Consider the following 21,864-nt stretch of genomic DNA (forward strand, 5'->3'; position numbering starts at 1 on the left):
CCCTGGGTAAATGTTGTTAACTGATAATTTTATGCTTTCTCATTGAGTTTTTATTCTTATAACTGTGACTAGAATAATAACCTTTTAACTTCTGGTCTTACAAACTTAGTTTATACTTTGTCTAGTTTTCATTCATAAGAGCTGCTATCTATCATGTTACTGGATAATTTTGAGGTTTTTATTAGAGCAAATAATTTCAACTATAATTGAAAAGCATTTCTTATGTTTTAGGGTATCTTAAAGTTAATGATTTTTGTCACAAAATTTCAGTTATTTTGTATGGCTTTTATCCATAGTAAGTACATTTATCTTCAGTGTCCTCTTTCTCTCTCCCTCTCTCTCTCTGTCTCTCTCTCTCCTGTACCCTTCTCCTTCTCTCACCCCTCGTTTCTCATTGCCACGTTAGGTCTCCAGTACCCTAATGCTGCTCTGCTGCTTTTCCTTCCACAAGAAATAAATGCACCAGGTCTAAGGAATATGAGGAAATAACCTAAGATGATACTCTCAATGAAGTAGGGAGGGGATTGTTAAATTTTGGGGTTTCCTCATTTGCAGGTGAAGCTTACTTGACCTGGGGGTTGCCACTTAACTTTTTTTTTTTTTAAGATTTTATTTATTTATTTGACAGACAGAGATCACAAGTAAGCAGAGAGGCAGGCAGAGAGAGAGAGAGAAGGAAGCAGGCTCCCCGCTGAGCAGGGAGCCCGATGTGGGGCTCGATCTCAGGACCCTGGGATCCTGACCTGAGCTGAAGGCAGAGGCTTTAACCCACTGAGCCACCCAGGTGCCCCAACTTAACCTTTTTTTTATCCTAATTTGGGGTTCACTAGATGACAGCAGTGGAAGGATGGGATACCTTTATCATAGGGAACAAGGATTCAAGAACATCAGCTGCAGCAAATGAAGAGGGATAAGTTTGAGTGAACTGACTAAAAAAGGATATTGTAGGCCCAAATAATTTTAAACATGCTTTCAGGGATTCTTTAGGTGTAGTATTAACTGTCCAAAAAGTGGGAAGGGGCAATTATAGGTGTTCCCTTGTTTATCAACAATTTGGATTCCTAATGTTTATTGTTAAGTTAGAATATTTAGAATTTAAAAGCATTTCTCATAGTTTTAATGTAGAACTAGTGGTTGGATTTCCAGGACAGTTTGCCCTTGTAGCCAAAGCGGGCAGTAGAATAAAAGAAATTTCTTTTCTAAGAAATAGGCATTATTCTGAGTTAGGAGACTGTGTATTGCTTTTCAGGTCACTTAAACTCTCTGGGCCACAGTTCTTCATCTGTAATGTGAGTGTTGAGCAACAATAGATGGTCCTTCTCAGTTCAAAAATTCTGTGGTCACATTCACAGTGGAAGCGCTATATTGAACACAGGTATTGTGGGAAAATGTGTTTCAGATTTGAAACACATCTTCCTCCAAACCCAGGAGAGAAAGTGGAAACTTCACTACCACCATTGAGACTCTGCAGCTAGAGAGATATCAGAAATTGAAACATGATGATAACAGATGGTTCCTACACTTTGTGGTGAACCTAGAATAATGTGTAGACTTGTGGAATCACTATGCTGTACACCTGAAACTAATGGAACATTGTATCAACTATACTTCAGTTAAAAAAACTGAAACATGCACTTCAGAAATACTACTAAAGTTCTAGCATTAGGGGCTCTTTTCTGCTTTTTCTGATATTAGAAGTAGTTTTTTTCTCAATCTGTTGGGTCCTTAAGATTTGAGATTCCAGTTGTAGTACTGAGGTTCTGGATTCAGCTAAGGACATTCTAGCTTTGGTGCCCCAAATTCTTGATTATGAAATGGAGATTTTGGCATGATCTCTGCCATTAGAGAGCTAGAGGATTCCAGTTTTTTATCTCTGATGCTTGTTCATTTGTATTGATCATTTGGGACAGTACTACCTATAGAGTGTTTCCTTGTAGAATTAAATGAAGCCTGTTTTTCCTGTGTTTATTATCCTGGCTTATTTTGATTTTTTAATTTCTGTTTTTGTGAAGCATTCTTTTTTTTTTTTTTAAAGAATTTATTTATTTATTTGACAGAGATCACAAGTAGGCAGAGAGGCAGGCAGAGAGAGGAGGAAGCAGGCTCCCTGCTGAGCAGAGAGCCCGATGCAGGACTCGATCCCAGGACCCTGAGATCATGACCTGAGTTGAAGGCAGAAGCTCAACCCACTGAGCCATCCAGGCGCCCCTTTGTGAAGCATTCTTAAAGAAATATTACTTTATTTGCTTTAGTGTAAGATATTCTTTTTCCTGCCTTCTTTTAAGTGACCCAGTGAATAGATTAACTCTGGAAACTGTATACGTCTGATGGATATGTCTTTTAATTCATTCTTTATTGTAATAAGGGGACGGATGCTTGCAAATTCTCTTTAATCTTATCTTTAATCCCATAGAAGTTCCAAGTTTGCTTAGTAGAATATGACCTGCATATAACAGGTTATATTTATGGAAGGAAGCTAACATAATGCTTAAGTGCTTGGATTCTGAAGCCAAATTGCCTGGATTTGATCCTAGCTTCACCACTTATGAGCTCTATGACCTTGTGAATTACCTAACCTCTATACCTCAATATCCTTATCTGTAGAATAGGGATATACTTACCTGTTGTTGTGTGGATTATATGATTCACATATTTGTTCAGTACTTAGAACAAATCGTCTGCACTGCAAGCACTACGTGTTTGTTGAATAATAATTTTTAAGAAGTAAAAGCAAACAGAATATTTTTTCCTTGGATTGCCTGCTTTAGAGGATAACTGCACTTTGGCCTGTGGATTAATTTGTACATTTTAGTGGAGTCTCACTGCCTTATTACCCCAAGATTTCTTGCTTGGTATAGCTTGCTTTATGGAGGTGGTCATTTCTTGACTTCAGAGGGAATTTAGGAATTATTTAATAAATTATGAATGTTTTTCTGTTTCCTTTAATAGTCATTTTATGTTAATGAAGTATTTACAGATTTTGCTGCTTTATAAAATGAAATAAAATATAATTATATTTAGTGGGTCTCTGTTCTGTATCAGATTTGGTAAGGTAATTTCATCAGACTTTATAAATACATGCAAAAAGTTTGTCAGTAGAAATTTGAATTTTGGTTAGAATAGCTACACTGAAAATGTACTCTAACATAAATAATAGTTCAATGAAAGAAAAATGCAATATTCTAAAAGTCCTGTGGAATTTTAAAAAATAATGTGAAGGTGCCATATTAAAATTTGATTTAAAGCATAACTTAATAGAATCAACAAACTATATTTATAGAAGACTTTGGAAGTAAAGACTGCCTTCATATGCAGTATTTTGAGATAGGAAAAACAACTTCTATCTGTACTCTACTGAGAAGGTAATTAAAGGTCTAAAGAGGTTTGGAAACTAGCTCAGGTTTGTTCATAAGTGCATGGGTCAGGACTAGAATTCAGTTTTTCTATTCCTAGAGTTTGCTTTTATTTTCTCTTTATAATCAGCCACTTAAACATCCTCCAACATATCTCCTTTTTCCTTTTAGTAACTTTCCTGTTAAATTTCTAGGAATTCTCTTTTGTATAGCTGCTTTCCCTACTGCTCCCCAGTGATTAAGTCTTCGTTTAATTACTAAAGCCCTGAAAGATGTATTTATAACCATAAGGTGATGTTCTATAATATGGATCCTAAGGAGAGCTTTCTGGAGACGTGCCAGTGACTATTTTCCATTTATTTTATTTTATTTTTTCAAAAGATTTTATTTATTTGTCAGAGAGAGCTCGCATACAAGCATGGGGAGTGGCAGGCAGAGAGGGACGCAGACTCCCCGCGGAGCAGGGCACTGGACTCGACTAGATCGTAGGACCCTGCGATCATGACCTGAGCTGAAGGCATATGCTTAACCAACTGAGCCACCCATGTGTCCCTATTTTCCTTTTAAAACCAAAGATAATTTTGGGGCACCAGGGTGGCTCAGTTGTTTAAGCGCCTGCCTTGGGCTCAGGCCATGGTTCCAGGGTACTGGGATCCAGTTCCACATCTGGCTCCTTGCTCCGCCGGGGGTGAAGGGTGGGGGAGAGGCTGCTTCTCCTTTTCCCTCAGCCTGTGGCTCCCGGTGCTTATGCTCTCTGTCAAATAAATAAATAAAATCTTAAAAAAAAAAGATAATTTTTAAAGTATAAAGAGTTCTATGATAAGAGATTGATTAGCATATTTTCAAAATACCGATGTGATTATGGATACAATTTCAGCCTTTACTTGTAACAGATTTGAGCTTATCATACCTAGTGGATTACCTGTTGGAGATGTGAGATCATTTTGTTAGCTTATGATGCAAAATGGTTGCCTACAACTCTATATGAGAATTTCTGTAAGTTTAACAGGAAAGTTATTGGAAGGAAAAAAGAAGATTGGTTTATTTGGCATTTTTTATGAATAAACATAAAGAAGAAATAACACATCATTATGTGAAGTTCATACATACTACATACACCATATGGCATCTTTCTTGGACAAAATTTTGCTATAGGATATGCTAGAGAAGCTGAGAGTAGAAAACTTATCAAATCTAAAACAAGTGATTTCAGAAAGTTATAGTATACACGTGAATTTGAATTCTAACCTATAACTCTTTAAATTATATGAAATTATATTTCCAGATAATTATGATAGTATCACCTCAGTCTATCAAAAACTAAGCTGTTGGTTAGTTGTTTTTTTATTTTATTTTATTTATTTATTTGAGAGGGAGAGAAAGAGAGAGAGAGAGAGCACAAGAGGGGGAAAGTCAGAGGGAGAAGGAGACTCCTTCCCGAGCAGGGAGCCCATTGAGGGACTAGATCCGGGGACTCCAGGATCATGATCCGAGCTGAAGGCATTTGCTCAACCAACTGAGCCACCTGTTGGGTAGTTGTAACTGTGGACCAGAAAGTATGAAAAATCATCTTTTAAGGCTGTGGAGGAACCAAAACATGTCATTAATATGTCATTAAAGCCTTATACTAAGAAAGAGTATTTTTGCTTTGATTAAATTACTTTTCCTTCTTGTTCTAACATAATTTTTGTATTCTGAGCAGTCTTATTTCAAAACCTGTAGTTTATAACAAAATTAGAAAGGGATTGCTACTGGCAGATAAGCTAACAGTAATGTGAAGTGACAGGTAATAACCAAGAACGACCCAGAAAAACCCGTCAATGGCTTAAATAAGTCAAACTCCGAAGTATTCTAAGGAGTTGTTTAATATAGTTACGCATAATGACCTTGAGGATCTTACTAACAATATTATGTAATAATTTTTTTCTTTTTGGTAAAGAAAAAGTTATGTTTTTGTTAGTATATTTCACTTAAGAAGTTGCTGGTAAGCTCTTTACAGAGGAGCAGAGAAGTTCACTATAATGTTAAATACTGAGATTCTGAGTGATTTTTATTTTCCTATCTTTTATTTTCTAATTTTTATGTGATGAGTATGGATTCATTTTGTAATTAGAAAAAAAAAAGGGTTTTTAAAGGCATGAAAATGTATACAGAATGGTTTCTACCAAAACTTTAATTAATTAATTAATTAATTTTTAAAATATTTTATTTATTTATTTGACAGAGAGAGAGAGAGAGATCACAAGTAGGAAGAGCAGCAGGCAGAGAGAGAGGGGGAAGCAGGCTCCCTGCCGAGCAGAGAGCCAGACGTGGGGCTCGATCCCCAGGACCCTGAGATCATGACCTGAGCTGAAGGCAGAGGCTTAACCCACTCAGCCACCCAGGCACCCCCAAAACTTTAGTTTAAAGGACTGCATCATCTAGTGGAAATAATATACCTGTGGCTTTCTAAAGTTTTGCTAACTATATCTAGCTCTACTTCTTCCTATCTACTTACATATCTGACTACCATCAAAAGATTTATTAAAATTAAGTAATCTTCCAATATACTGGAAGACAGACTTTTCACTGTTAAGCTAAGCAACTAAGAAATAGAATGCTATTTTAGAAGGCATAAAATAACAAGCAGAAATCTACCCTAAGGCCGAGAAAAAAAACAGAGGCATTGTTTAATTGGTTTTCTGCAAATGATTTTTAAAATAATGTTCTTGATACATAACTGTTTCCCTTACAGATGATGAAGAACGAGAACTTCAGATGGATCCTGCAGACTATGGAAAGCAACGTTTCAATGATGTTCTTTAAGCCCTGAAAGAAAACTTCAGAAAACCTAAAGTGCTGTAAAATGGAATCATTTCTACTTTGTTGTTTTGACTTTTGTTGTAAAGATCAGTTGTAAAGATACATGAGATAGATTTAAGGAAAAACTTTAATGAAGAAATGTACCCATGTACATAGGTGAACTTTTTCATATTGTATTATTAAAGCAGAGATTTTTTTGGTTATATTACAGTTGAGCCAAAAACAAAATAGGCAAAACTGTAGTCTTTGCGTTTAAAATGAACTAATGTATATTTTACATTTTATTGAGCCCAATTATTTCCACAAATGAACAGATAGGAAAAATTGGTTGTACAGTTTATATGTTGCACATAGCATAACCCCAGTGAGAACAGTTACTCAGATGAAAAACTTTTTATTCACTAATATATTCTTGCTAGCCCAACAACTGTTCTGTTCTATCTACCCCTCATCTCATGCTCTTCATGGAGTTATACCTAGAATAGTTACATAAAAGAGGGGTTGGAACCTGAAAGCCAAACACTGGGCAGCATGTGTGCAAAATCATTTCCCTACTTCTTTTATTTTATAGAGTGCTGATGTGTTTCAGCAGATTAGCTTTCAGCTGGTGCTTGATGGAAGTTGAGGTAACCTGCAAAGACATAATATTTATGAGTTATACCTTACTTAATTCATGAAATTGTGAAATGCATGATTGACAATATACTTTCAATTTTTATTTTTTCCACATCATCCTAGTACTGTTTAACTGTCATTGGCTAAAATTTTTATAATTTCAGAGTCCAAGTTGGTGAAAATATTTATGATTTAAATGCCAGATTCTGAAAGAAGATAAATCAACTTTGAAATGAATCTGAAATCAGTATTTCAAACTTCTCTGGTAGTTATAGTGATCTTATTTGACTAGAATTTTTCAGAAGTACTAAATAAGGAGTTTTAACAGGTTTTTATTAATGCACAGATAGGTAGAAGTACAGTGAGGTCTACGGCCATTTTATTAAAATAGCTTAAAAGTTTGTAATAAAGATGAAGAATCTTTGTAATTAATATGTTGTTAAGAACCCATAAACCTCATATTTGCTAGACTTACAAAATTATTTTAAATCCATTTGTATTTTTTGACACTATTTCATAAAATGCATAAGCTAGTTATAGTTAATCCCTGCTTTTGGATTTAAATCTTTTAAATTTTATCCCCACCACAAAATAAAAGGTTTTGATCATAAGGAGAAATTTAAGGTTGTTAACTCTGCTTTTTCAGAAAGACTACTGTTAATTGCACATAAACATGAAATCCACCCCCCCCCCCAACTTTGTGCTCAGGTTCTAGTCAAAAATTCAGACTTAAAGAGGTAAAAAAGGTGTTCACTTATTAGAGGTGCAAAAATTCTTGGACTTCAGTTTGAAATTATTTACTAACCAGGAAAAGATACAGTGATTTACTAAAATTATTATTTCTACCAAATCAAAGTAAGCAATTCATGCCTTTGCTGAGTATACTCAGGCCTATAATGAATAGGTATGCGAATTCACAGAATTTTTAAAAATGGAGTTAAAGGGAATCGATGTACACCGTTTGGGCATTAGTGTGGGGAGATGACTCTAAAACATACTTCTAGTAATACTTTATATTTAATACTGTAAAATCTTTACAAATGAAAACCATGAAATTTCCTGCCTTTGTCATAAAAACAATCACTTAATTATATGGTAGCTATTACTTATACAACAAAATTTCTTTAATTAATCTAGACATTTTATAAACTGAGAAATCTTGGACCAATTGATAATATTTCTGACTGTATTAACATTTTAGTGCTATAAAATACTATGTGAATCTCTTAAAATTCTGACATTCTAAAGTCTGTAATAGACATGCCGGTTTTTATAATATTTTACTTCTGCCTTAAGATTTAGGTTTTTTATATGTATTTTTGCCCGGAATTAAGTGTTAATTTGATGGAAACTCTGCTTTTAAAATCATCACTTACTGGGTTCTAATAAATTAAAATTAAACTTGTTTTACTATTTTGCTGATTCTGATACATATACACATATCACACTCATGTGATGCAAATAGCTACACTTTAACACTAAAATTTGAGCAAATTTAGAATACATTTTAGGCTAAGCTAAATGAGAATGGCAGAAAGATTTATATTGGGGTTGTTTATTGTAGTGCTAGTATATTTAACAAATGCTGAATGCTTCCTATGTGCCCAGCATTGTCTTATATAATAATACTGTAGTGGATAAGATAGACTAGGTTTCTGTTCTGATGGAGCTTTGAAGTTGGAGCTGTCAGACAATATATAAGTAAACACATGAACCAGTTAGTTTTAAATAGTGATAATAACTATTAAAAATAAAACAAAGTTCCAAGGTTTCTAAGTTTCTAAATTTAGGTTTCCACTTAACTGAAACATTATAATTGTGAGGCTAGAGTATCATGAGCAAGGAGAGAGAAATGCAGCTGAAGAGGTATGGAAAGGGTATAGGAGGGAGAACCTTGTAAGTTCAGGTCACTTGCTACTGACCCATAAAGAGAAAATCTAAAATAAAGTATACATGGAGGGATGATTCTGGGGAAATGTAAATATGACTTCAAAATCACTTCTAAAATATGTAACTTTATCTTAAAAAAGTCTTAATATTGTGTGCCTTTTTTACTTGTCCTGTATATGCCTGTAACAAAATTTGCTAGAATGAGGAAAGGGAATCTGCAAGAAAACAAAATAAAACAAAAACTGCATAGTTATGAGGGGAATAGTTACTTCCCATAATGGCTAGCCTTGAAAACTTCTGTTCCTTTACATACATGTCTGACCCTATAGTTTCAGTAAGATAATCAAACTGTGTGACATTAACATATTCCTAACATCTAGGTTATTGAGTCTTCACATCAATATTCACTTTTAATTGGGCTATACCCAATTCCTTTTAAGACTCTTCTCACTAAGGGTTCCAAATGAAAATTAAACAACTATCCCAAAAAAGGGGGGAAATTTAATGGTCCATGTGAGCAAACTGCATTAAGGACAGGAATCTCCTGGATCTGTGGACAGTTGACGCAATTAAATGCTGCTCACTTTGTTTCGTCAACTCCCATTTCTGCCTCTCCTTGCTATTTTCTCTCATATAGACCCAGCTTTCCCCTCAAACCTCTAACCATGACTTCCAGCAAGTCGTATTTTCTTCGTTGGTCACTTGCAAGCAGCTGCTCCTCTTTCCTTAATAACACTCCCAAACAATCTGAGGGAAGGGAGACTTTTGTTTCTGGCTATAACTGAGTAATTTGACTAACTCTCCTGAATTAGTAGCAACTGTGAAACTGGACAGTATAAAAAAGCGACTGTTTGGGGGTAGCACAAAACTGAAACTTTTGAAATAAGGGAAATTAAGCGATTGACCCCCACAATCACCCAGCTTCTTGTGGTGTAAAGAGGCTGAGCTGAGAAGACAGAGATCATGGTGGAGAGCAGCTGAAGCAGTTAGAATCAATGGGGTGGGCATCAAGAGGGAGCTAAATGGTTGGAATCTGTGGGGTGAGCATCAAGAGGAAACTATACAGAGAGGTTACCCGAGAAATCCATGGGGATGCCCACAAATCCATGGCTGAGGGCTGAGCTATACATAATTAGAGGAAGACCACCTAATGCTTACTAGATAGCAGTTGCCACAGAGTTGAGAATGGAATGTAGATACTAGAGGTCAAGAAGTGTTGGCCTAAAATCAGTAGTCAGGGGCACCAAGTTTCCCGGTAGAGATCTCTAACAGTTGTGGCATCAAGCTGAAACGTTAGATAGGTTGTACCTTGGGAGTAAAGACCATACCATAGTGTAAGACCTCCCTAGACCTGCCCTAACAAGCTCTGACAAGATTATAAGGGGAGATAGAGTATGAAGATTGAGTCCTGCCTGCCAAGTTAGAACTTAATGAAAGTCCCTGGGCTTCTCATAGATATGAACTAATAACAAAGCATAAAACCAAGACTGTAGTTCTTTAAGTGATCACTCAGTAGCTGAAGAATCTGCTAAAACAAGAATCATCACTTTTCAGAAGATAACAGAATCCAGAACCTCTACAACATATACACAATGTCCAATATTCAATAAAAAATTACTAGACAAAGACTTGAAATGTGATCCATAGCTAAAAAAATTAGATGGTTAGTTATATGGTTATGTTAATACAGGTTTTTAAAGTTATGTTTAAAAAAAAAATGAAAATATTTTAAATGAGTGAACAGATAGAGGATCTCAGCACAGAAATGAAAATTACAAAAAACCTAATGGAAATTCTAGACCTGCAAAGTATAATAATTGAAATGAAAAATTCATTGGTTGGGTTTAATTGCAAATTGCAATGGTAGTAGAATGACTGTGAAGACATACAAATGTAGTTGTACTACAGGTATTTGAAAATAGAGGGTTGAAGTGTTGAGATACCCAGAAATGTGGATTTGGGGTTCATTCAATATTTGGTGAGTGCTCAAGATGTCCATCCCACCCCCAACACATAAGCCTAAAGATTCCATTATGAAAAAACAATGATCATTCTTTCATTTAATTATTGCTTACCTAATATATATGGAGAATTGTTTTGAGTACTAGGGTTACAACAGTGATAAATTCTCTGCCTTCATGGAACTTACATGCCAGAGGGAGAGATCATTATTTTCTATACTCATATTGATAAATACAAAAGAAAAATAAATCAGAATAAAGGAATATTAATGGAGGAGTGCTATTTTAAAAGACTTTACTTATTTTAGAGAGTGGGAGAAAGACAGAGTGCAAGCAGGGGGAAGAGCAGAGGGAGATAATCTCCAGCAGACTCCTTGCTGAGTGCAGAGCCTGATGCAGGGCTTAATCCCACAACTGTGAGATCATTACCTGAGCTGAAATCAAGAATTGGACATTTAACTGACTGAGCCACCCAAGTGTCCCTAGAGGGCTGCTATTTTAGATAGGATCATCATGGAGGGCTTTTCTGAAGAGGTGGTAAGAGAACAAGCCATGTGAATATCCTGTGCAACACTATGCAATAGAAATAATACAAGCTACCTATGTAATTTTAAATTTTCCAGTAACCACATTTTATTTTTATTTATTTTCCCTCCCTAGGCCCCCTCCCTCCCTCTCCCTCACTTCCCCTCCCTCTTCCTAGTAATCGGATTTTAAAATACTGGTGAAATTTTTATATTTAACCAATACAGCCAAAATATTACCATTGTAATAGGTAATCAACATAGACTACTACTAATGAGACATTTTATATTTTCTTTTGAACTAATTCTTAAATCTAATGTATATTTTACATTTACAGTACATCTCAGTTTGGACACTAAATTGTCATTGGAAATATTTGATTGGTATTTAGCATTATTAAAATTTATGTTTGAGTATGTTCACAATATTCATGTACCATGCATACTTAAAAGTTTTCCAATAACTGAAACAAGTATTAAATTTTTTCAATAGACTTTACTTTTTAGGGCAGTTTCAGGTTCACAGCTAAATAAAGTAGAAAGTAGAGAATCCCCACATACCCCATTCCTGCACACGCGTGTGTGTGCACATATGTGTACACACACACAGCTTCCTGCAGCAGTGTAAAATTATTTGTTAAAATTGATAAACCAACGGCTGTACACGTTATCAACCAAAGTCAGTTTACATTAAGATTCATATTTTGTACTGTAAATTCCATGTGGGTTTGGACAAATGTATAATGATGTGTATCTACCATTATAGTATGCAGAATAGTTTAACTGTCCTAAAAATCCCATGTGCTCCACTTTCTCCTTCCTTACCCCTACCCTGGCAGCCACTGACCTTTTTACTGTCTCCATAGTTTTATCTTTTTCAGAATATCATATGATTATAATCATACAGTATATAGCCTTTTCAGATTGGCTTTTCCACTGAGTAATATGCATTTAAGATTTCTCAAGATATGCATTTATGCATATGCATATTTTAAGCATATGCATATTTAAGCATATGCATATGCATAGATGCATTTAAGATTTCCTTTTAGCTGATTACTATTCCATTGTATGGCTATATCATAGTTTACCCATTCACCTATTGAAGGACATCTTGGGTGATCCAAGTTTTGGCAGTTATGAATAAAGTTGCTATAGACACTTGTGTAGGCATTTGTGTGGACATAAGTTCAACTTCTTTGGGGAAATACCAACAAGCTATTTTTTTTATTGTTGTAAAATACACATAAAGTAAAAGTTATCATTGTACATTTACATGTAAAATACACAATTCAATGGCATTAAGAACATTAACAATGTTATGTAACCCTTGCCATTAACTAGTTCTAGAACTGTCTCATTACCCCAAATGGAAGCTCTATTAATTATGCAGGTATTAATTTTAAAGTTTAAGCTAATTAGGGGCACCTGGGTGGCTCAGTGGGTTAGGGCCTCTGCCCTTGGCTCAGGTCTTGATTCTGGGGTCCTGGGATTGAGCACCGCATCGGGCTCTCTGCTCAGCAGGGAGCCTGCTTCCCTTCCTCTCTCTCTGCCTGCCTCTCTGTCTACTTGTAATCTCTGTCTATCAAATAAATAATAAAATAAAGTCTTAAAGTTTAAGCTAATTAAAATGAAATAAAATTGAAAATTGATTTCTACAGCCACACTGCCACATTTCAAGTGCTCAGTACCCATACATGGCTTGTGGCTAGGGGCTGTTGAACAGCACAGGTCTAGGGGAAGAGAATTAGAAGCAGAGAAACAATAAATTAAAAAATCCTTGATACAGAAATACATTTTTTCAAAGAACAGTTAGTTGAGCGGTATGATGGGAATCCAAATAGCAAGAGGTAGGGAATATAGTAAGGTAGCCTAGAGTGAGCTAATGAAGGGCTTCACGTGTCCTAATAAAGATTTTAGATTTTAAGGGTGATGGAAAATTTATAAAGAGGATTAAAATGATCAGTTTGGGTATGTGTTAGGTTGAAGGAGGTTCAAGAATGGAACAGGAACAGGAAGACATAGTATTTCAGGTCAGAGATGATGGTCCTTGACCTAGGGAGATGGCTGGGGTGATAAGTGTTTGGATTCAAGATATATTTTCAAAGTTTAGTTTATTGCATTTAAAACAGAAAGAATGAAATATGAAAAAGAAACTGCATTCTATAAGGTGGAAAATACTAAGAGAGAAGCAGGTTTGAGAGAAAAGAGCTTAGTTTTGATGATGTTATGTTTCACTTGATCATTGCCATCAAGTCATTGGAATATTAGAGCAAAATGGCAGTTCTGATATTTCAATATTTATTATGAGTATTACTTCCTTAATGAGTTGTAGTAAGAGTGATAAAATTTATCTCATAGAGAATTAATATAGGAGTGGATTGTGAAGTACATATGCCTTATATATCAGATAAAAGGTAAATATAGTCCATATACTGTGAAATAAGGTTCTCTTTGAAGGATTCTGTTGAATATCCAAGATACTTCTATCACATTGCTTACTAAACATCGTATTTCATGTTTTCTTATAGCAATAGTTACATATAGTTTATTTTATTTTATTTTTTTTAAAGATTTTATTTGTCAGAGAGAGAGAGAGAGAGGAGCGAGAGTGAGCACAAGCAGACAGAGTGGCAGGCAGAGGCAGAGGGAGAAGCAGGCTCCCTGCCGAGCAAGGAGCCCGACGTGGGACTCGATCCCAGGACGCTGGGATCACGACCCGAGCCGAAGGCAGCTGCCCAACCAACTGAGCCACCCAGGTGTCCCACATATAGTTTAGAAAGCATGAATGTCACTAGGTTTTTGCATTAATTTTTTTCCCTATGGCTACCGCTTTGCATCTTAATACACTTCAGATTTTTTTTAAAGTTCATATTTTTAAACCTTTATTTTATTCTAAAAACTTGGATAAGATTTTTACTGAAGCTTAATGACAATAACAACCATCAGATAAGAAGCAAGGAAAACACCTTGTTAAGTGTTTCCCATAAATCTCATTTGATCTTCACAACAATCCACTTAGATATTGCAGAAAAGTGTCTAGTAGAGACTATTAGATGTAAATAGGTGAAAGTCAGAACATAATACAGTTATCCTCTGTGAAAAAATGCTGTTAGAATGTTAAATAAATTGCAAAGGCATTTAGACTTGCTACCAGCAGCCTTTCTAAACTTAACATCTAACAATAACAACATTGCCACAGGAGACAGTTGGATATGGTGTAATGAGCAGAAGGAGAGCTTGACTCCTGATTGTGTTTCTTAACTAGTGGATTATTTTTTTGTATAGGCATCTGTTTTTCCTTTTTTCTCCCCTGTCCCCACCATCAAAAAATTTCAGTGTTTTCAGCTGAAGGGTTGGGGGGCTAGTATCACCTATTCTTATTTCATAGGGTTGTTGGGAAAATCAAATTGCATATAAAAGTATTTTATAAATAGCATAATTAAGTTTTAGGAGAGAACACTGGGAAGTTACTACTACTGGCAACATTTTTTTTCCAGAAATATTTCCAATTTTTATCTAATTTAAAAATTATTTTGGTAATCAATTGGGAAATTGTTTAGTCTGTATTCTATTGCTTTCCATGATACAGACGGGATAATCAGTAACTGTTGATTTCCAATTAGTTTTTCAGTAATTATTATTTTGTGGACTAATACCAGTTCTGCACGCTGTTACACCACGGGCTGTCAATCATTGTCTCATTCAGAGCATTCTTGTATTAGGAAGATACCGGGTGCAAATGAACTCTGGATCTGCAGTACATAAAGCTTTCAGGAGACAACCCACCTGCTCCACACTTTGAAACAAACAACCAGAGTCACAAGGGTTCTCTGCTTACCTTCGTCTCATCTCTCTCCACTATCTTCCCCTCAACTCCTGTATCCCTGGTGCACAGAACTATTTCCCTAACTGGTCAATGCAATCTCATTTTTGGATTTTTCCATGTTTCCATCCGAAACCCTTCCTTTGTAACATCAAATCCTCATATCATCTCATGTAAGCCCTCCCAGACCCCCAGTTGTGCGCCTGTCAAAACTTCTTGTGGTCATTCTAGCACATTGTATTTAAATTGTTTACATGTCTCTCTCCTTCAATAGACTGTGAACTCTGGGAAGGCAGGGTTCCTGTCTGCCTTGTATCCCTCGCATCTAGTATGGTCCTCATACTGTTTTTTCAATAAATATTTCTTGATTGAATAATGTGAATGGCCCGGAGTTTTAGTAAACAGATGATACTCTTCCAGCCACTACGCTTGGTATTCTGGTATTCCACTAGGGCTGGACGCTTGGATTGACACACTTTCACCCCGTGAGGCTGACGGTCTTTAGACCCAGGCATGCAGGTAGGAACCATTTGTCTGAATGATCAGACTTCCTGGCAGAACCACCGTCAACATCGTTTGAAGTCGTATGACAGATCCACAAGCGACTGCAGTGCTCTCTAGGCAGAGAGCTGGAAAGAGGACCTTAAAGGGCCATGAGGATCCCTGGAAAGATGAAAGGATTCATCTCATCACGGCCTCGGGCAGCGCTCTCGGCACACCATCTTCTCCAGCGCGCCAAGGCGTTAGTCCCACCCCGTCCCACTTGGCTCCACCCACCTGGCTCGCCAGAGTTACTAAACCCGAGACGCCCGGGTGAGCGCCGCGTTCCCAAGCCCCGCCTCCGGGGCGAGGGCGCCCTCCCCCTCCCACCAGCCTAAGCAGTTCCGTTAGCCGCGGGAGGAAAAACCGTCCTTTGGATCCCCGCCTCTTCACTCGCAACGCTTTACTCCCTACTCCCCCTGCAATCACTACACAACCAGCTACGGAGGCCCCTAAAGTACAAATAACCCCCAGGCCCTGGCGTATCCTGATTGGTTTTGTCCTTGTTCCTCCATTCGGTCCTAAGGGCCTGCGTTCAATTTTTGTCGGGAATCTGGCTTGTGAGCTTCTTCTGGCGGCAGGAACTCCAACGCTCTTTACGGAAGTAAAAGTTGTTTGTTTTTTGGTTTTTGGTTTTTTGTTTTTGGTTTTGGTTTTGGTTTTTTTTTTGCCTCTCAGGCCTCCCGCATTCCTTCCCTCCCACCACGCGGAATTGTGGCGGGAGGGGGAGGAGGAAGTCAAGGCGCTTGCGCGGAGAGGCCGCTTTCCATCCGGGTCTCTGTCCGTGCGGTGCAGCAGGTCGGTAGGCGGGAAATGGCGACTGGCTGAAGGAGCTGGTTCTGTTGCTGCTGCGGGCTAAGCGGGAAAGACACCACACATTGCGCAGTCGGGACCATCGCCGGAGCCTGAGGACACTTCTCTGTCGTCACAGTTAGGTAATCCCCCTCGTCCAGACACTGCCGCTGCTTCCAACCTTAGTCCTCCTCCTCTTCCAGGGCCGTCTGCCGGGGTCTCCTCCCCTTCTTAACCCGGTTCTCCAGCGGCTCCGGTGCCTTGGTAGGCATGCACTATTGGCGCCTTGTAAGTGCGCCTTGTGGAGCCGCTCTTCTCTGGACTTTCCCCTGGGAACAGAAAGGGAGCTCACTTCCCGCCAGCTTCAGCTCCCAGGCTGCGGCCTGTGTTGTGATTTCTGGGGTTAGATTTCACTTTGCTACCCACCCCCACCCCGATCTCACGTTCGTAGTCCCAAACCCTGTGGTCCCTCCGGGTAATTGGGTTAGATCAGCTTTTCTAACCTTGGCCCACCTAATGTTTTCGATATTTCATTCTTTCTAGTAGGGCGCTTTTAGGGGGGCGTTGCTCTTTCTCAGTTTTTATAAACATCTTTTAAGGATCTGGAATTAGAGATTTCATCAAGTTCTGTTTATCTTCTGTACTGATAAAATGTTGAGTTGACATTGTTACTTTCTCGAATCAAGAGTGGTAGTAAAGGACAGCCCAATGTGGAAGGCCTGTGGTTTCTGTAGTGGTCAGTTAAGGGTGAATCTTATAGGCCGTAGTATTCGACGCTTTCTTTGGGTGTTAAATGACTATGTGGATGTTTACTTTTTCATTCTTGACTAGAATTCTGTGGTAAATAATTGCATAAGTAAATCGTGTTTATTTACTTCTCACCCTAGTGGTGGCTGGATGTGTGAATGATGTTAAGCACTTTAGAGTACCTTAGGGAAGCCTAAAGAGATACTGCTCATAAACTGCCCTAAGATCCTGAAATGAAATGTACTTAGTGAATGTTCCTCCAAGGCAAGGATTTATTTTTCTATTGCTAATAAAGCAGTACCATGATTACTGCCCAATATGGGTATACGAATTAGTGGCTTAAATGATAGATTTATCTTAGTAGTTTTCAGATTGTAGGTTTCTTTATATACAGTTTCCCCATTCTTTGCCAAGTTTTTAATTTTCGTTTGTTGTCCAAATGGAATCCTTATAAAAGCAAGGAAGCTGCTAGTTAAAGCTAGTTTTATGTCCCCTCCCCCCTTTTTTTAACCTTGCAGACCAGTTGTCCTAAAGAGAAGAAATGAGGAGGCTGTTGGTGTTTTCAGAATTTGTTTTCCATCTTACTGAATTTGGGGCATTGATAGGTTTTTTTTCCCCCTTTAACTAGTCAAATTAAATTTTTAAAAATATGGTTCATGTTACATATCAGTCGACGTTTATAACTCAAAGGTTTTCAGTTCTCTAGGTTCACTTTAGAAGACTTCACTAATGTTAGCATACTGGGGTTAAATTTCAGTGATAAACAAGAGCATGCCAACTTCATTATAGTTGTCATTTGGTAGATTCCCCCCCCAAGGTCATAAAGAAAGTCAAAGCAAAAGTAGCTCTTAGGTGAAGCAGTCTTTTAGTATTGACTTGAACCTCATACTTGCCTTCTAAGACTGAAAGAATAGGGGATGGGAAGTGAAGGTGAGGGCATATTGAATACTTGCTGAGCCTATTTGTTTAAAGAACAGGGCCAAATATGTGACTTAAAGTAATGTAAATTAGTGGGCTGGTGTAGGTTTTATTTCTATTTTAATGACCTTTTTGGGTAGTTTATAAAGTACCGTTTTAAGTAAAAATTGATTTATAGATAGCTGAGTTAAGGAAATCAATTTTGTAATTGTAAATAGATAGTAAATCTATTAAATAGATTGTAAATTGTAAATAGATTTTGTCTTCAAGAATTCTCCCAAATTGTTTTAATTCTGCATTCATAGAGTACCTGTGCTCTTTTCATACTCTTCTCAGTGTGGGTTGAAAGGTTGTTAAGAGCTCTAAGTGGTATAGTCCTTAATCTCTGTGGACTTGTAGCTGTAAAGAAATTCCAAATAGGGTTGTATAGAAAAATAGGATTCTACATAATTCTACATAATATTCTACATAATGTCTCCAGCATTTCATTTGTGCTAGTAATGGTATTCTTTTTCCACTGTTAAGAAATTAAGAATTTCTTAATTCTTAATTAAAAGAATTTTTTTCTCTCCCAAATTTATTTAACTATTCTCATGTTTGAGATTTCTGGTCTAGAGGTTTCTTCACAAGATTATTGCAGAACAAAATCCATACAGTTCTGGTTTTAAAAAAATAACTTGGACCTGTTGTTCAGAAAGATGTACTAAGCTTTAGACTTGTATTAATTGCAGATTGAATGAAATGGTATTAAATTATCTCAGTCATAGGAGACTGTACTTTGGATTAATGCAATAAAGAATAAAGTGGTTTGTTAGAATTTGAAGTAAACAGTCTGTAATTATATTTGAACCTTACCAAGCTGCCGTGAAAAGCATAAAGCAGAAAAGACACTAACTCGTAAATATCAAATGTTCTGAGAAGGACTCATAAATGGTATGCTAAAGTAGTTATTCTGGGTAGGTTAAAAAGTTATCCGACCATTTTAGGGGCACCTGCTTGACCCAGTTGATAGAGCATGCAACTCTTGATCTTGAAGTTGTGAGTTCAAGCTCCACATTAGAGGTAAATAGAGATTACTTAAAATTTTTTAAAAATTAAAAAAAATTACCTGACTTCTTTAACTGGATTAACTACAACGGGTCATTTACTCTGCTTTGAAAACGAGAAGATTTAACAGATACAGGACTTAAGATAAAACCATACAGTTGTAGTTCTGGTTTTCACTTATTTGACATTTCCCATGAGGTATATATCTAAGCCAGACATATATTCAGTACTGGTTGTATAGGACTACATTAATTTTTAGTTTAAACTGTGTTAAATTGTAACTGGATCTCCATTACAGATAGGTAGATTAGGTGATCGACTGTAGTGTGAGAATTGCCAATGCCAAACTTTGTGTCTCTCCTGTGTGTTATGGAATTCTTTTTTAAATGATCTGTTTAAAATCATAAATTCCCTGGAAGAGAAACTTTAAGCTATTATCTTTTATTTGCAGTATTATCCCATATTAGTTTATCAAATAAACTTGCTGATACCACAAACAGGTAAGGGTCCAGAGGCAGTGGCATGTAGAAGTAACCTTTTATGTACTCACTGATCAGGAGAGGTGTGGCATATAGGAACACTGTCTAGCAGAGAAAGGCATGGTGGGGGTTGAGTTGTAGTGAGAAGCTTGGGTTTCTTGGGGTCCTTTAGGAATCTTGTGAATCTGACAGTAATGAGGGGTGAAACTAAGTGTGGTCTAAAGAATGGTAGAACCGTAAATACAAATAGGCTTGTAGGTTTGGCCAGCCCTTTTGTTTGTTACCCTCATCTGCAGGTCCCCCAGTTAGTATGGTATTTTTAGAAGAGTGAAGGGAAACTCTGGTATGCCACTAAAAAAAATAGTGTTGTAAAATTTTTACATAATGAGTCTTTTAACTTTATTATAAGGTCACTATACGCCGGTTGAGTATATTTTGGATCCCCTATTTTATGGTATTCATAAACTCTCCTGTATTAATTGAGGGACATTGTAGGAAAGGAAGTATGTCTAGATTAAACATGAATCATCAGCAGTACTTTGACTTGAGGTTCTAGCAATCAGGTTTTTGTAATAGCTGTAATAATTTTAGTACAAGGAAATGTGTTTACTACTTTAAAGAAACATAAAGCTGTGCTGTTAAAAGCCTCTTAAATACTTCAGAAGTAATTGAGATTAATATTTAGTAATAGTTGCTTATATAGTGTAGGAAGAATTTCTTTTCTTTGGACTAAGTACTTACATATAAAGAAATTCTCGGGAGCGGGGAGCGCCTGAGTGACTCAGTTGGTTAAGGGTCTGTCTGCCTTTGAAGGAGGGCCTGATCCCAGGGTCCTTGCTCAGCAGGGAGTTTGTTTCTCCCTTTGCCCCTCCCTCTGCTCATGCACTCGAGCTCGCTCACTCTCTCTCTGTCTCTCTTCAATAAATAAAATCTTTAAAACAAAATTTTTTGGAAAGTAAAAAAGCAGAGCTCTGGCTAAAAGTAAATAAAGGGAAGATTAAGACCCTGTTAGCAGCATAACCTGATATTTTAAGTTTCTCATGTCGACCAGTTTAAGTAATCTTTAAGTAGGAATTTAAAAGTATGCCTTATGTTTTTTTAAGATTTTATTTATTTATTTGAGAGAGCACGCATGAGCAGGGTGTGGGGGAGGGCAGAAGGAGAAGGAGAAGCAGATGGGGGCTCAGTCCCTGGACTCTGGGTTCATGACCTGAGCTGAAGGCAGACACTTAACCAACTGAGCCACCCAGGCGCCCTGAGTATATTACTTGTTAAAAATATCCAGAATGTGTAAGTATCTTTTTAGTTGAGGAAAAAACTACGATTATTTGTTTTAGTAATAATTGCTTTCTTCCTGGTATCATGTATGATTAACCTCTCACTGATATTACAAGTGCCTGCTTTATGTATGTATTATGTATGATTATGTATGTATGTATGATTAACCTCTCACTGATATTACAAGTGCCTGCTTTAGTGTATTTTGTTAAATAAAATAATTATACAATCCTTTAATTTTCTGAGATACTGATAAAAATAATTTGAAAAATATTTACAATCACATTTCAAACAATCATGCACTTTTTCCTTATTGGGAAATAAGGAAATATACCTTTTTATTTTATTTTTTTAGTCACAGCAAACAAAAGGTATTTCTGTTAGAGAATTACGATTATACCTTGTCTTTGACTGATTATTTATTTATTTACTTTTAAAGATTTTATTTTTAAGAAATCTGTGTCCCCAACGTGGGACTCGAACTCATGACCCCAAGATCAAGAGTTCCATGCTCTACCGACTGCCAGCCGGGTGCCCTATTAGTGATTTAAATAGAAATTCCCTCTGGGTGCCTGGGTAGCTTCAGCCCATAGAATATGTGACTTTTACTTAAAAAAGTTTACTTAAACTTTTACTTAAAAAAAAAGTTTACTTAAAAAAAAAATTCACCCTTCATAGAGCTTGTCTTTAGTTTCTTTCCATCAAAATGACTAGTTTTTATGTGGTAGGTAGTGTAAGGATAGTAGGGATTATTTCAGATACTATAAATGTATTTTGGACAAAGGCCATGGTGTTTTTACTACATAATTTTATTTTATTTTTTTTTATTTTTTTTTTTTAAGACTTTATTTATTGATTTAACAGACAGAGATCACAAGTAGGCAGAGAGGCAGGCAGAGAGGAGGAAGCAGGCTCCCGGCTTGAGCAGAGAGCCCGATGCGGGGCTCGATCGCAGGACCGTGGGATCACGACCTGAGCCGAAGGCAGAGCCTTTAACCCACTGAGCCACCCAGGCGCCCCTACTACATAATTTTAAAGATTTTTAGTTATTTTCCTTTTGGTCAACATCTCATTGGTTCTTTTTTTTTTTTT

At 36.8% G+C, this 21,864-nt stretch overlaps 2 protein-coding genes across 7 annotated transcripts in view; both read left to right on the forward strand.

Moving 5' to 3' along the window:
* The window catches only part of GOLM2 (golgi membrane protein 2), a 104,899-nt gene extending 96,723 nt beyond the window's left edge, over window positions 1-8,176 (forward strand). For both annotated transcript variants that reach the window (XM_046008497.1, XM_046008498.1), the window contains one exon: window positions 6,088-8,176. In XM_046008497.1, the coding sequence (XP_045864453.1) occupies window positions 6,088-6,158 (71 nt within the window). In that variant the 3' untranslated portion in view covers window positions 6,159-8,176. The remainder of the gene's footprint in view (window positions 1-6,087) is intronic.
* A 7,882-nt stretch (window positions 8,177-16,058) lies between these two features.
* Window positions 16,059-21,864, forward strand: part of CTDSPL2 (CTD small phosphatase like 2) — an 84,431-nt gene continuing 78,625 nt past the window's right edge. For 2 of the 5 annotated variants that reach the window (XM_046008828.1, XM_046008831.1), the window contains exon 1: window positions 16,059-16,446. The gene's annotated coding sequence lies outside the window, so the exon portion shown is untranslated. The remainder of the gene's footprint in view (window positions 16,447-21,864) is intronic. The other 3 variants (XM_046008830.1, XM_046008829.1, XM_046008827.1) reach the window with 2 other exon arrangements.

This window comes from Meles meles, chromosome 6 (genome assembly GCF_922984935.1).
Source record: "Meles meles chromosome 6, mMelMel3.1 paternal haplotype, whole genome shotgun sequence".
Lineage (NCBI taxonomy): Eukaryota > Metazoa > Chordata > Mammalia > Carnivora > Mustelidae > Meles > Meles meles.